Genomic DNA, 16,189 nt, shown 5'->3' with positions numbered 1-16,189 from the left:
TACAAGAGAATTTTCATTAGTTTTCCCAAATTTCATAGGAGTTTTTTCTTTATTTTTCCCAACTTCATGGGAGTATTTTGAGGGTCAATTTATTATTCACCAGTTCACCATTTTAAGCATATGAATATATTATTTCGGTCTTCTCATAACGGAGAATGAAAATTCATGACCCATCGCTAATACAAAGTGGGTTCTACTTAAAATCAAACCTCAAAATGGATTATCAAGCCATTTTTCCAACCGTCTGTACATATTGGCAGAATAAGTTCAGAGAATCAAGCATTTCAAAACCTTGATATTCTCTTCTCCTTTAATCGATTAGTATATGATATTCGTTGAACTTTCTAGGATCTTTTGATCACCTTCAAGAGTTGGCACCAATTCTCGGCTTAATCCTCTTTGGCTTTGGATTCCTTACCACTAAAGGGGAATGCAGAGAAATCCTAAATGAAAGTCAGAATAGATCTAAACCTAGCAGACACCTTAAAAAGTTCTATTTATAATACGGGGTGTTTAATTGGATTGAGAAACTTCCCAATCCCATTGAATAAGAAATCACCCCACTCCAAAGTCCCTTTTTTATAGCATAATTTTCTTCATCCAAAAAATATATTTGGAAAAAATTATTTGTAAAAAATTATTTGTTCAAGTTAATCAGCTCTTAATTTTGATTAATTCCAATATAAAATCAAATTTACACTCTTAGATTATGCATACATTATAAAAGAGCTTCAAATAAAAAAATAAAAAATTTGAAGGTTGCCTACCGATATAAGCCGTTACCATGAGATTTAACCTTTTACAATAATATTCATTATTTTTTTTTTGAAAGTGACAATAATATTCATTATTAGAGCTAAGAAATTTTATTAACGTCTCTAATAACATTTTTGTATGTGAATATCATTAATTTTCTAATGATAATTTATTTCTGATCCAATTATAAACATAACTTTGGTTATACGAGGTCTAATATTAAATAAGCTTGAGATCTCATTGAATCCTAAATTACCAAATTTTCTTCACAATAAACTTGTGGATTTCATATCTATAATTAATGTTTTCAGGTACTCATACTAGGGTGTCTCTAGAATATTGAGTTTTTATTACCAAATTAATCTCACCTAATTTGAGAGACCAAAATCCATAATAAATTAAAGGAAATACTTGGGAACGCATATACCGAAACTTCCCAACGACACTAAACGACGAACAATCAACAAGAACGACGACTTGACTCTGAAGCATTTTACATCCATAAAAAAACTGTATCTGGGATTTGGTGGGTTTTCAAACTTGTTGCATGACCAAGCATTGCTTTTTGGCCACGTGTTAGAATGAATTAATGTGGCACATAGTTTTCTGACAACAGTTTTGAGTAGCTTTTAACGAGATAGCTTTTGTTTTCCATTTCCATGCAACAGAATTCATGTCTCTACTTTATAAATCAGCCCTACGTTTTAGTAGGTTTCATTGAGGATGGAAATTAAAGATCCTGGTAATCTCTAAATAATTTCCCAATTCCGGAAAAAAGGATTTGTGATCTTGAGAATCTAAGGCCTTGATTACATCCACATAATGTCACACACATATTGCCAAGAGACAATAAAGTACAGAATCCACAGGATACTTATAATGTTTAGAGGGATATATACTGCCTTCAAAACAGAATCTACTCCAGATTTCCTTTGCTCATAAAAATCCTTCTTTAAATAACATAAAAACAAAATTGAATCTCAAAAAAAAAAAAAAAATATTGAATCTTATCCTGCATGTGCATTGGTTTTGGCACGTAATTATCGTCCTTCTATTTAATGTCCTTATTGCGTTGCTTTATATATATCAAGATATACATTTGAAAATTCTAAGCGCTCCAAACAACGTGGTTATTGAAAAAGATTTCCAGGGTTTTGTTTTGTTTGAGAAATGGAGATCAGAGGTGATGTTTATAGAGTTAGTAATAGCTTCAAAAGTGGCAATGCTTCCATGTGGAGGAACAATGGCGGGGAGATTTTTTCGAGGTCGCCTTCGCGTAGAGAAGAAGATGAAGAAGCTCTTCGTTGGATTGCACTAGAGAAGCTTCCGACTTATGACCGTCTGAGGAAAGGATTACTTTCTTCGTCGCGTGGCGAAGCTATGGAAATCGACGTCTTGAATCTCGGATTTAAAGAGAGGAAGGATTTGATTGAGAGGTTGGTTAATGAAGCAGAAGAGGGTAATGAAAAGTTCTTGTTGAAGCTCAAGAATCGTATTGAACGGTAGATTTTCTTCTCCTAATCCTTTTTAACATTGCCAACTATGGTGGAAGTATTTCCTTCATAACAGGGAAAGGCATATTTTATGCTTCCTTTGTATTTTTATTGAACATCTTTTATGATGTGTTTTATTGATGATGTTTATTTGATTATTATTATATCCAGAGTTGGAATAAAACTTCCAACAATTGAGGTGAGATTTGAGCATCTCAATGTGGAGGGAGAAGCCTATGTGGGAAGCAGAGCTTTGCCTACATTCCTCAACTTCTTCACTAATATAATTGAGGTAACATTTTCAAAGTCATTAAAATAAAAAAAAAAAAAAAAAAAAAAAAAAAAAAAAAAAAAAAAAACTCATATTTTCTTATTTGTTTACATTTTTCTCCCAATTTAATTTATGAATTTTTTCTGCAGCATTTCTTGAGTTGTCTGCATGTTCTTTCAAGTAGAAAGAAACATTTGACTATCCTTAATGATGTTAGTGGAATCATAAAGCCCGGCAGGTGAGAAGGAGGGAAAGTCTCATCTTTATTTTATGTTATTTAATTTTTAAAGCACATACAGAATATTCATGTATCTATGCACATCATTACCTTTTTTTTTCTCTTTTTTTTTCCTTTTTTTTTTTTTTTTTTTTTTTTTTTTTTTTTTTGTGAACCAAATAAATTTTCAGAATGACATTGCTTTTGGGTCCTCCAAGTTCTGGAAAAACGACACTCTTATTGGCTTTGGCGGGAAGGCTTGAAAAGGATCTGAAGGTGAAAATTTTTCACTAAAGAAATTTCATACATTCACTTTATACCCTCTTGTTTTTCATATGAGGTGTGGAAACTCTCTAATCTTTATAAACCATTCCTCTGCTTTAGCTTTCCGGGAGGGTGACTTATAATGGACATGGCATGAAGGAGTTTGTACCCGAAAGAACTGCCGCCTACATAAGTCAATACGACAATCATATCGGAGAAATGACTGTGAGGGAAACCTTGGCCTTCTCTGCGAGATGCCAAGGAGTCGGATCACGTTATGGTAAGTCCATTCCTCGGAATTGGTTTTTCTACTGTAATATGGAAAATAATGGTTTTTGAAAAGAAAGTAAAGGAATAAGAATGAAGTTCATTAAATATTTTTTAATCATTGGCTTATAATGTTAAGGATTTAGAAGTAAATTTTGTATCCATTTACTAAACCGCCGGTTCAATATTTAAACTCTGACTAAAAATTTTGTCATTCCAACCTTTGATTAAAAATTTTGTCATTCCAACCCCTGTAGACATGCTAGCAGAATTGTCTAGAAGAGAGGCAGCAGCCAACATTAAGCCTGATCTAGATCTTGATGTCTACATGAAGGTAAGAGACTTCTGGCACATTTTTTTAGAGACCCTAGAGCATGAACTTGGTGTCTTGGTGACTTTTATTTTGTTATAAAATTATAGATTTCAGACGTGGTTCACAGTTTATATGGTTCTACTTATTTACTTCTAGTACTTACTGTTGTAGGCTGCAGCAACAGAAGGCCAAGAGACAAATGTAGTAACTGACTATGTTTTAAGGGTAAACATCACTTACCTTCTCATTTTTGCAATTTATCGTGTGTGTGTGTGTGTCTATATATATATATACACACACACACACATATAGGAGATGTTTTAAGAGAATCAGATAATTCCCATAATTATTTTGTGAACAGATCCTGGGTTTGGAAGCCTGTGCTGATACTATGATAGGAGATGCAATGCTAAGGGGAATCTCTGGAGGACAAAGGAAGCGTGTCACAACCGGTATATAGAACCCAAAATATACGAAGCAAAATTTTCGGAGTTTTATTGTGTGTTAACTACTGAAGTAACTAGTTGGATATTTTGAAACAATTCAACCACAGGTGAGATGCTAGTCGGAGCAGCAAATGCATTGTTCATGGATGAGATTTCGACTGGCTTGGACAGCTCAACGACATATCAAATTGTGAATTCGCTGCAGAAATGGGTTCACATTTTAGATGGAACCGCTGTCATCTCTCTACTCCAGCCAGCACCAGAAACGTATGACCTTTTTGATGATGTTATTCTCCTCTCTGATGGCCATATTGTGTATCAGGGTCCTCGTGAACAAGTGCTTGAATTTTTTGAAGCTATGGGATTTAAATGCCCCGATAGGAAAGGTGTTGCCGACTTTCTCCAAGAGGTAACCGCGAATATAGTTAGACTCATTCACCATCTCCTCCAATCAATTTATTGCACACAAAAAAAGATACATGTTTACGTGTGTTATGCCGTTTAATCATAGGTAACGTCAAGGAAAGATCAAGAACAATACTGGGCACAAAAAGATGATCCCTACAGTTTCGTAACGGCCAAGGAATTTGCTGATGCATTTCGATCATTCCATGTGGGAGCGAGACTCAGAGATGAGCTTGCAATTCCATTTGACAAGAGCAAGAACCACCGAGCTGCTTTGACGACCAAAATATATGGTGCTAACAAGAAGGACATCCTCAACGCTTGCTTCTCAAGAGAATTTTTGCTGATGAAGAGAAACTCCTTCGTCTACATTTTCAAGCTTACTAATGTGAGGATTCCAACTTAGTACTCTTTTTTACACTAAAGTTTTTATGTCAAATTCTTAACTATTTTTTCTTCTATTAGTATGCAATATTGGCAGTGGTAGCAGTCACGGTATTCTTCAGGACCGAGATGCGTCACAACTCAGTAGAGGATGGTGGAATTTACATCGGTTCTTTGTTCTTTTCTGTCGCCGCCACAATGTTTAACGGGTCGGCAGAGCTCCCGATGACAATTGCTAAACTTCCAGTCTTTTACAAGCAAAGGAACCTCCTTTTTTACCCTGCATGGGCTTATGCCCTACCAACATGGATTCTCAAGATCCCGATCTCATTTCTGGAAGTAGCAGTTTGGGTTTTGATTACCTACTATTCCATTGGATTTGATCCAACTATTGAAAGGTAGACAAGTGAAAACTCTGGCAACCTACTATTCACTAATTTCTAAGGCTTTTTTAGCATTGTATCCTTTTTTCTTTAATGATCTCCAATGATACGTATTGCAGGATGTTTAAGCAATATATTTTGCTAGTACTTATCAGCCAGATGGCCTCTGGATTGTGCCGGTTTCTTGCAGCTACTGCCAGAGACGTGGTTACTGCCGGCACATTTGGATCATTTGCATTCCTCATGCTTTTTGGATTGGGTGGATTCGTGCTAACAAGAGGTAACTGCAATAGACAATGTCCAGCAGATTCATCAATAGATAACCATTTTTTTCTTTCAATTAGTGAGAGCTCATCTTAATTAATACATTTTCTTTTATTCCACAGATGAGATTAAGAAATGGTGGATTTGGGGTTACTGGATTTCGCCTATGATGTATGGCCAGAATGCGGTAGTAATCAACGAGTTCTCTGGGAAAAGTTGGAGCCATGTAATAAATCTTTGGAACCAATCATTTGTACATTATCAGCTATCTTTCTCAACTACAAACTGAATTTTAAATCTAAAATTGCTTATAAAATTAGGTTGCACCAAACTCAACAGAGCCCCTAGGAGTTGCAGTTATGAAGTCCCGAGGTTTCTTTCCTCACGCGTATTGGTATTGGATTGGCGTAGGAGCATTGATTGGATTCATCCTTCTCTTCAACATTTGTTTCACTATAGCTCTTACTTACCTCAATCGTGAGTTTGTTTTTCCTCAGTCTATGCAACTGTATAATTAGAGTAAAGTACTTTTTGTGCTAATATCAAGATGGGAATGACTTTTCAGCATTTGTGAATCCACAAGTTGTTGAATCAGACGAGGAAAGTTGCTCGAGCGAAATGCAGAAAGGTAAATCTTGATTCATAGGAATGTGTAGAAGTGCAGTTTTCCATATGATTCTTAGCCTGAGGTGCTGACTGAATTTTAATCGACATGCAGGGTGTGGAGATGAAATTAGGAACAGAGTTACTGAACAGAATTCGAACAAGAAAAGAGGAATGATTCTTCCTTTTGAACCACATTCCATCTCCTTTTATGATATTACATACTCAGTCGACATGCCACAGGCAATTCCGATATATAATATAGAAACCAATCATAATGTGGAATTACAAAGCAAAAAATAATCCACAAGAGATGCAGCTTGAGTGCTAATCTTCTAACCGACCATGCAGGAAATGAAGAATCATGGTGTCTTAGAAGATAAATTGGTTCTTCTGAGGGGTGTGAGCGGCAGCTTCAGGCCTGGTGTTTTGACAGCACTTATGGGAGTTAGTGGTGCTGGTAAAACCACCTTGATGGATGTTCTTGCTGGTAGGAAAACCGGTGGATACATTGATGGGGACATCAGAATTTCTGGTTACCCTAAGAAGCAAGAAACATTTGCCCGAATTTCCGGATATTGCGAGCAGAATGACATCCATTCACCACATGTTACTGTTTACGAATCCTTGCTCTACTCAGCATGGCTTCGTTTCCCAGCTGAAGTTGATTCTGAAACCAGAAAGGTTGGTGTTGCCCGTAATAGCCTTCTATCTAGGGATTCATGCTCAAAGTGGAATTTTTCAAACCCAAAATGAGAGATTCATAATCATATGAATTTGGCTTGATAGCTTTTGGTTAGTATCGTAAGAAAAAACTAATGAAGGTTTACCAAAATTGAAGCTCAAAATTAACCAACTATTTGTCAAAAGAACTATATGCAGTTTGTAATAGCTAGTACAGATGATTGAATATTGCAAATGGTAACAGTTGTTCATTGAGGAAGTGATGGAGCTTGTGGAACTCAATCCATTGAGGCAAGCACTTGTAGGATTGCCTGGCATCAATGGTCTCTCAACTGAGCAGCGAAAAAGGTTGACTATTGCAGTTGAGCTAGTGGCAAACCCTTCAATTATATTCATGGATGAGCCAACTTCAGGGTTAGATGCTAGAGCTGCTGCCATTGTCATGAGAACAGTTAGGAACACGGTGGACACCGGTAGAACAGTTGTGTGCACTATCCATCAGCCAAGTATCGACATCTTCGAAGCCTTTGATGAGGTAAGAAACTTTGTTTTTTGTTTTGTTCATTTTTAAACACTTTAAAAATTTCAATATGATGATTAAAACATATGGTTGCAGCTATTACTCATGAAGAGAGGAGGACAAGAAATTTATGTTGGGCCATTAGGTCGCCAATCTTGTCATCTAATCAATTATTTCGAGGTATGATGCATTAATTGGATAAGATGAACCCCAAATTTAGTTTTGAATTCTTTCACTAAGTTTATAAATATAAACATCCTTAATTTCTTGTTATGAAGGCAATTGAAGGTGTCAATAAGATAAAAGATGGCTATAATCCAACAACTTGGATGTTAGAAGTTACAACTTCAGCACAAGAAATAGCACTTGGAGTGAATTTTGCTGATATATACAAGAATTCAGAACTTTTCAGGTTCGTCCAACTTAATGACATGGAAGTATAGATGCTAAAAGGGCCTTATCATGATTACGCAGCTTAAATTTGTTTTAATTTGATCAGGAGAAACAAAGAACTTATCAAGGAATTGAGCACACCTATTCCTGGCTCAAAGGATCTCCATTTCTCAACCGAATATTCACAATCATCCCTCACCCAATGCATGGCTTGTTTGTGGAAACAACACTTGTCATACTGGCGCAACCCCACTTACACTGCCGTCAGATTCCTCTTCAGCACTCTCATAGCCTTGATCTTCGGGACGATGTTCTGGGACCTCGGGTCTAAAAGGCTAGTCATACACAAACTAATTAGTTTAAGAAAGTGATATTCATCTTGAGACTATTCTTTTTCTTAACATTTGGACAGCAAACCGCAGGAAAAAGCAAGAAAATTTAATCAATGCAATGGGAACAATGTATGTTGCTGCCCCCTTCATTGGTGTCCAAAACGCTTCGTCCGTACAACCAGTAGTTGCAATTGAAAGAACAGTCTTTTATAGAGAAAGAGCCGCGAGGATGTATTCGATTTTCCCCTACACATTTGCACAGGTAATAACAACATTTTTCGTACGTTTCACTCTCCATACAATGTTTTTGTAGCCTCTCTAGTAATTCAATATAATGAAAAGCAACATTATAAGAAAAAATTGCGTAATGCTCAGACTATTTTTTTTTTTTGTTTTCCCCTCCTTAACTTTTGTAGTACTCCCAAAAACGACTCGTCTTTTTATATAAAGAAAACTAGAACATCCAATCCCAAGAGTCGATATGTTGTCTATGGGTCAGAGCACAACTTTACAATACATTTTTCACAGATAGATCTTTTATTTATTTATTTTTACTACTTGCAATAGTAACATTGTATACGTGGTAATATAGTTTGACCATATGCAAATTCACAAACGATTACCAATTCTCTGGTTTCAGGTTATTATTGAGATTCCATATCTTGTTATGCAAGCCGTGGTTTACAGCGTCATAGTCTACACAATGATCGGCTTTGAGTGGAATATTACAAAATTCTTATGGTACCTTTTTTTCATATTCTTCTCGTTATCCCACTTCACCTTCTACGGGATGATGGCCATTGCTGTGACTCCAAATTATCACATTGCTTCGATCATTTCCGGGGCTTTCTATGGATTATGGAACCTCTTCTCCGGTTTCATCATCCCTCTCAGTGTAAGATTCATATCCCTTTTAATAATCCGAATTTTGTCAGGGAAGCGAATTAAATTTCTGATTTTAAACTCTTGTGTTTACTTACGTATTTGGAAATAAAATGACGTGCAATCCATGAGAAATTAAGTACTACACAATAAAACTACTTTCCCTGAAAAATCGGAACTAACTAATTAATTAACATGCTTACAGGATGTACCATTACTTTAATTTAATTCCTTACTTCACATAAGATACTTTTATAACCCCACTTTTTTTTTTTTTTCAATTCCTTTTGATTTTTCAGCAAAATAGACTGCATAATAGTATCTAGCAAACACTTCATTGGAGTTCTGGAACTTAATTTCGTGGAATTCAATTCTTTTTTATTTTCTTGAAATTCCTACGCTTTCAATTTCTTAGCCTTAAGATTGATCGAAATTTAGTTTCTGTCGTTTTATCTTATCTGTTTATGATTTTTTATTTTATTTTATGGAACAGAGGACTCCGATATGGTGGAGATGGTACTACTGGGCGTGTCCTGTTGCGTGGAACTTGTACGGACTGGTGGTGTCGCAGTACGGGGATGTGAAGGATGTTCTTGAGTCGGGCGAGACTGCGCAAGAGTTTCTGAGGCGATATCTTGGGTTTAGACATGATTTTCTAGGAGTTGTCGCTTTTGTCAATGTTTTCATTGCTGTGATATTCGCCTTCATATTTGCTGTTTCTATTAAGGTGTTAAATTTTGAAAGGCGATAGGGATTAGCAAGCTTTGTTGAATAATGGAATAAGTACCAGCATGTAGAGTTTTGTATATGTTCATGTAATTTTAATGACTGGGTTAATATCAGTATCACCAACCAAATGCCTTTATCAGAGATTTTTTTTTTTTTTTTTTTTTTTTTTTGAGTTTTTCTAGTAGAAAAGAAACAAAGGAAAAGTTAATTATGTATCACTGAAAGAAAAACGACAAAAACTCTCTCTCTCTCTCCCGCTCTCTCTCATACACTCTCTGCTAGGGTTTTTCATAAGGTTCTTATTGTACCGCCCTCCCATTTCTTCCCTTTGGCTGAAATCCGGCCTAGGGGAGGGGGCGACATACAGTTTCGTTTTGCAGCAGAGGAGATTGCGACTAGAGGATGATGATCGGCTAGGTGAAGGTGGTGCATAGTCTACAAATCTTGGCCTACGTGGGTTGCGATCACGATTGCCGAAAGTTGGAATTGGTGAGCAGAGTTCAAGGCCAGTTCGCTGTAGAAAGGAGTTTCTCTGGTGGTGGTCGGGTTTATCTTTTTCGGGCTGTGGTGATACCTTTGTTTGTTTGTTTTTTTTTTTTTTTGTTGTTGTCTAATAAAACATGATCGGATCCTCGTCGCTTCAGTGTTATGTAGTTTGATTTTATGAGGTGACCCGTAAGAGTTCATTTCTTTGCAGTATTTGTCACTGACTTTAAGGGTCTGTTCTTTTAAGTGAAAAATTAAAAAAAATGTAACTCGAGTTATAATTTTATTCGAGTTTATATTCTTTTAAGTTTAAACTCGAGTTTAGGACTAAAATTCAAGTTCAAGTTTTCCCTTCAATTTGAGTTCAGAAACTCGAACTCAAATTAATGAATAGTATTTTTTCTATTCTTAAAAATGCTATAACTTTTTCGTTTTAATTCTGATTGAGATGATTTTTTTTCTATGCATTGACAACGAAAAGACGAATAAAACCCGACCCATATACCCTATTAAAATTTTTCATCAGCATTGGTTTTTATTAAAATACTATCTAAATACAAATTCAAGTTTTGACTCACTCAAATACAAACTCAAAAAGATTCTTATCTCAAATCATAACTCAAATGTACACAACCAAACACAAACTCAAGTTACAAGTTCAACTCAAGTTATAATTCAAATTCAACTCAATAATTATACTCAAATTAAACTCTAAAAAAACAAGCACTAAGTGTTGTAGGTCTCTTCTCTTGATTAATTAGAGCTCTCCGTGGATTGTTGGAGTCCGTTTAAAAGAGTCATTCAATTTGGTTCGTCCATGTGTTTTTTTATTGAAGGAACTAGGCGCATGTTTTGTTATCCTTTGTGCGTTAGTAGATTGTATTGATGATACTAGTCTCCTGTTGGGTTTAGTATCTTTGTATATGAGGTCAGTATTAGTGTGTGTATTTTTTAATTTAAAATATAAATTACCTATTCAAAAAAAAGAGAAAGAAAAACGACATATTGATTAAAAAAATTAGACTTGATATTTTAGTGATAAAAACGACATATTAATTAAAAAAAATTATACTTTACATTTTAGTGATGAAAAGAATGAAACCTTCATGAATATGAACAACTTGTCGGTTTTTGTCTTGATCGTCATCTACACGACGACACATCGTTCAATCTGTCAACAGACAAACGACATGTAAAACGGGCGGACAATGCTAATTCTGAACTAAAAATGACATGATTTGTTAACAAATAACAATGACTTTTAGACGAAGGCATCATTTCTACTTTCTAAGGCGGGGCCTCTGGGGCTTTCTATGATGAACTACGTTGTCATTTTTTGTTAAAATAAAATAAAATAAAAATATATATATTTTGCCCTCCAAATTTGCTTAAAGGATAATTAGTCCTTGTAGTGCAAAACGATATGTTGTTTTGAATTTCGGAGACAACAAACCGTGTTTCGTTTTTTTGGTATAAAGACAACGTTCTAAAATGGATTTGCTTCTCGTTTCTTGTAGACGACAGGAAAGTTGCATGTCATTTTTTGTTTTTTTTTAGTAAGAATGTAATTTCTGACGCATGTTGTTTACATGTCGTTTTTGTTGCATAAACGACAAATGGCGTGCCATTTTGTTAAACGAGAAACTACTCTCAAGAGAAAAACTACTGTCGTATAGGTGTGAATTTCTACTAATTCATTTTTCTAAAGTGAATCACAACTTTTTTTTTTAAATACATTGCTAACTGTCCCAAAATTTAAGTCTGGGATTTCTCTACCAATATTTAGCTAGCACAGTTAGAAAATATCCTTAGATTTAAAACATCTCTCAAAATTCAGGAACATTCATGTTAAATCACAAAAAATCAACAGATCAATAAGCGGAAGCGTACCTGAATCCATGATGATAAATTACTTTCTAGAGCCATGCAGTTAATCTTCTAGATCAACACGTTTTTTTAGAAAATCCTTAGTTTTCTCTTTGCTCACTCTCTCTGATGATGAGATGTCAGAAAAAATAGAATAATAATGTGTGTGATCTGGGGATCATAACCACTATATACAGATAACTTTCCTGTTATCTTTTGGTATTTTTATTTTAATCCATCATAAAAATAAAAATTATCCTTAAGTCTCTACACATTAAAGACTCACACCTTATTATATACATTAAAGCTCAAATTACCCAAATCTTATAAGTAGACCACTTTAAATGGACTTAACCTTATATGACAATCTATAATACGTAATTATTCACATATAAATTCAATGTTGGCACCACTTGTATCACTTTTATTATACACCCTTTTTTTGGCGTGTAATTAATTTTGTTAAAGTTTTCTTAAAGATTAATTTCTTTCATTCTCAAAAAAAAAAAAAAAAAAAAAGTTTCTTTAGAACTGGGTTTGTAGTCTGAGTTGCATTCCTTTTGCAATGGTCTACTACATGAAAATACAATATATCATTGACAGTTTGTTGATAAACGCACAAAAATAAAGAACGCACATAACTCGCCGGTAGATGGACTATAATACATTGGGTGTAACATTGTAGTTTATAAGTGAGGTCACTAACTGCTGTCCACTTGTCAGATAATTAATAATTGATCTTAATTAAGACGGTTAACATAAAACTAATTTTATGAGGTTAAGTTAAGATGGGTTAAGTTAAGATGACATATAGACAGATTGCGATGGGTTGACTCTTTTTTTTTTTTTTTTTTAACCCTAAAAAAGGGGAAAAAATATTTAACATAGCTTGTAGATGTATATTGATTGACCTTTTTATCAGGGACGTAGGCACTGATTGGGGGGCTTAATTTTTTTCTTTCTTTTTTTTCCCCCCCTTATATCGGATAGGAATTCTAGATCAAATGACAATAAGGTTTTTCTTTTTTTTTTTTTTTTTTTTTGAAAAAGTAATGAGTCATGACAACAAGGTTTGCACTTTGCCACCGATGCACACCAATATTTTTTTTCGAACGGCACGTTAATTCGCAAAATAATTATACACACATGCTATAAATCATATCACATTAAAAAAAATATACATAACAAAATAATTTTTAATACATATCTGATAATTGAAAGTAGAGAATTATTATTAGTAATTCATTTTTTCTAAGCTTACCAGAGAAACTCCATCCTTATATTTTTTCATGTTATTTTTTAAAAAAAATAGTGTATCATTATGCCTCTAGTGAGATTGAGGACTAACTCCGTCACTGATTTATAACTTAGGCTAAGCTAACTTCTCAACCAAAAACATCTCGTTTCTGAGCAAAAGGAGAAAACACGCTTTCAGTATTAAAACTATATGTTGTTTATAATTTAACGACAATAAAATCGCAATGCCAACCACATATGTTTAATTTCTTCAAGCCCGCAAGGTTTAAAATAAACGAGATGTCTTTTAAATAAATTAACGATTACAAACTTACACTTAAAAGACACGGATTCTAAATTTCAACAAAAACATACGGTTTCTAAAGTCATTTCATGAAGTTTTACTAAACGACAATGAAATAATAAAAAGATTTTTTTTACACGGACACTCTCTGAACTTTTTAAATTTAATAATTTGGTCTTTATTCTTTTTCTCTGGCAATTGACCCTTTCAACTTGAAACTTTTTACAATTTAGGACCAATCAAAACGGTGTATGTTTTTTTGACGATTCTGATCACGTGATGCGTGTGTGAGCATCTGTTGAATTAAGCACATTAAGTGAAAGTGTTTGATCATCATGACGTGTGGGTTTTATCTTACCAATAAACTAAGAAAAATATGAGTGAGCGAAATAATTATTCCCAAAACTGTGCGGCTCTGATATCATGTGAAGAAAATAGAGAGAAAATAGAGTAGGGTTTCATATTACTGATGAATTGCTTGAATAAAGTACATCAGAAAATAAGGTTTATATATAGACTTGCATAATAAATATAAAGATTATTCTACCCATACTAAAGAAAAAAGACTAATAATAATAATAATGATAAAAATTATTATTTAACAGTCTCAACATGGATAATGAGAAGGAAAGATATTCTTCCTAGCGTGTCCATAAAATAGCCGTAATGTCCAAAAATATCCGTGAAATCGTGAATATTTATAAATTTCAAGATATTTTTTTGGAAATGTCCAAAAATACTGGGAAAAGTATTTTTCCACAAAAAACAATTTTTAGCACATTTTTTCTCTATTTTTTCAATAAAATGTGAAAACATGATTCAAATAAAAAACAATAAAAAATACTAAGACTTAATTAGTTTTTTAAATTATTTTTACTTTTTAAATGAATGATTTCATATTCAAATACCTTTGAATCTATTCATTGGGAAAGATTTTACTATTCATCCTCTCACAATTCACTATTTTAAACTTTCGGTGTACTTATTTTGTATTTTTCAGTCCCCCTCTCTTTATTGAAATAATTTGTATCATGAAAATAACTTTTTATTCTACTTGTCCTTATTCAAATATTTTTTCTCAAAATCTTTAATATATCTTTCCTTCTATGTGGTCTTTGTAAAAAAATATTTAAATATCCTTTTTACAATGTGTTCTTTATAAATACTTTTTCTAATTGCTTATTAAAATTAATTTTATATGTGCCCCTACTAAATATATTTTTATCTTTACTAAAGTATAAAATATGAATATTGATCATCTTCTTTTATCTGTACGGATTCATTTTTTATTTTCCTAAAAAAGGATACTGATTGTAAAAAATATAACATCGTGAAAAGTATTCAAAAAGTTTAATTTAGCTGTTATTTGCTTATTTAGGTATTAGAAAAAAGTTAAAATTGTGTTTGGGTATGTTTTCAAAGACATTGGGCTTATTCTTTTAGAGTTTAACTTGAATATAATTTTTGAATTGAATTTAAGTTATAATTTGAGTTGAAGTTATAACTTGAATTTGTGTTTAGTTGTGTACATTTGAGTTATGGTTTGAGATAAGAATCTTTTTGAGTTTGTGTTTGAGTGAGTCAAAACTTGAATTTGTATTTAGATAGTATTTTAATAAAAACTCAATATTGATGAAAAATTTTAATAGGGTATATGAGTTGGGTTTTATTCATCTTTTTGTTGTCAACGCATGGAAAAAAAATCACCTCAATCAGAATTAAAACGAAAAAGTTATAGCATTTTTAAAAATAGAAAAAACACTGTTCATTAATTTGAGTTTGAGTTTCTGAACTTGAGTTGAAGAGAACTCAAATTTTAATCCCAAACTCAAATTTAAACTCAAGTTTAAACTAAAAAAACATAAACTCGAATAAAGTTATAATTTAAGTTGTATTTTTTTAAATTTTTCACTCAAAAAACGCTCATTTGTGTATTAAAAGGTGGTTGCCATGCATATGTCCTTATAGCAAGTCTCTCTAATAAACAAACAAGATTAAAGTGTGAGTTGTAAAAGAATACGTAAGCCACGTGTATAAATCGTGATCATTACATTTAAAGTTGAGAAATAATTGGGTGATGTGGACCATTGGATTATTTGGTTAAAGTACAAAAAAATTAAAAATGCAACTTCATATTCCTGCCTTATATACATACTAGTAAGTGTGATACGTGGCACGTGTTGATTAGTAACAACGAAAAAAAGAAAAAAAAAGGAAAAAGCTAAAGTAACCAGTTGGAGTTCCCAGCACGGGAAAAAGAAAAAAGAAAAAAAATAGAGAGCCACGTGTTTCGGAAAATAAAAAAGAAAAAATAGAGAGCTAGGTGTTTCGGAGAGGAGAAAAGAAAAGAAACTCAATAGCCGACTGGAGTGCACAACACGGCAAATTCACACGGAAAAAAAAAAATTACAGAAAGGGCAAATATCAGTATCACTGGGTTAATGTAATTTTAATAACTGGGTTAATATCAGTATCACCAAGCAAATGCCTTATCAGAGATTTTTTTTTTTTTTTTCTAGAAGAAAATAAACAGAGGAAAAATTATTTATGTATCATTAAAAGAAAAACGACATATTGATAAAAATAATAAAAAAAAAAGACTTGACATTTTAGTGATGAAAAGAATGAGACCTTCATGAAAATGAACAACTTGGCGTTTTTTTGGTCTTGAACGTCTTCTCACCTACCCGA

The 16,189-nt window shown here is 33.3% G+C and overlaps 1 protein-coding gene across 2 annotated transcripts; it reads left to right on the top strand.

Moving 5' to 3' along the window:
* Positions 1–1,926: 1,926 nt before the first annotated feature.
* Positions 1,927–9,742, top strand: LOC21402417 (pleiotropic drug resistance protein 1). 2 transcript variants are annotated; one of them, XM_024174721.1, is made up of 24 exons: positions 1,927–2,258; positions 2,421–2,541; positions 2,670–2,758; positions 2,929–3,013; positions 3,122–3,281; positions 3,526–3,602; positions 3,753–3,806; positions 3,943–4,033; positions 4,147–4,436; positions 4,539–4,820; positions 4,898–5,214; positions 5,319–5,479; positions 5,586–5,689; positions 5,784–5,940; positions 6,029–6,091; positions 6,182–6,309; positions 6,418–6,750; positions 6,995–7,285; positions 7,367–7,450; positions 7,549–7,682; positions 7,770–7,997; positions 8,086–8,257; positions 8,636–8,890; positions 9,371–9,742. In XM_024174721.1, the coding sequence occupies exons 1-24, from the start codon at positions 1,927–1,929 to the stop codon at positions 9,626–9,628; spliced, it is 4,266 nt and encodes a 1,421-aa protein (XP_024030489.1). In that variant the 3' UTR covers positions 9,629–9,742. The 2 variants fall into 2 exon arrangements, with proteins under 2 accessions (XP_024030489.1, XP_024030490.1); XM_024174722.1 differs by having other exon boundaries at positions 4,135–4,436; positions 6,029–6,067; positions 6,191–6,309.
* The last annotated feature ends 6,447 nt before the right edge of the window (positions 9,743–16,189 follow it).

This window comes from Morus notabilis, unplaced genomic scaffold (assembly GCF_000414095.1).
Source record: "Morus notabilis unplaced genomic scaffold, ASM41409v2 Scaffold151, whole genome shotgun sequence".
Lineage (NCBI taxonomy): Eukaryota > Viridiplantae > Streptophyta > Magnoliopsida > Rosales > Moraceae > Morus > Morus notabilis.
Note: the sequence above shows the minus strand (reverse complement) of the source record. Positions and strands in the feature narration are given on the sequence as shown.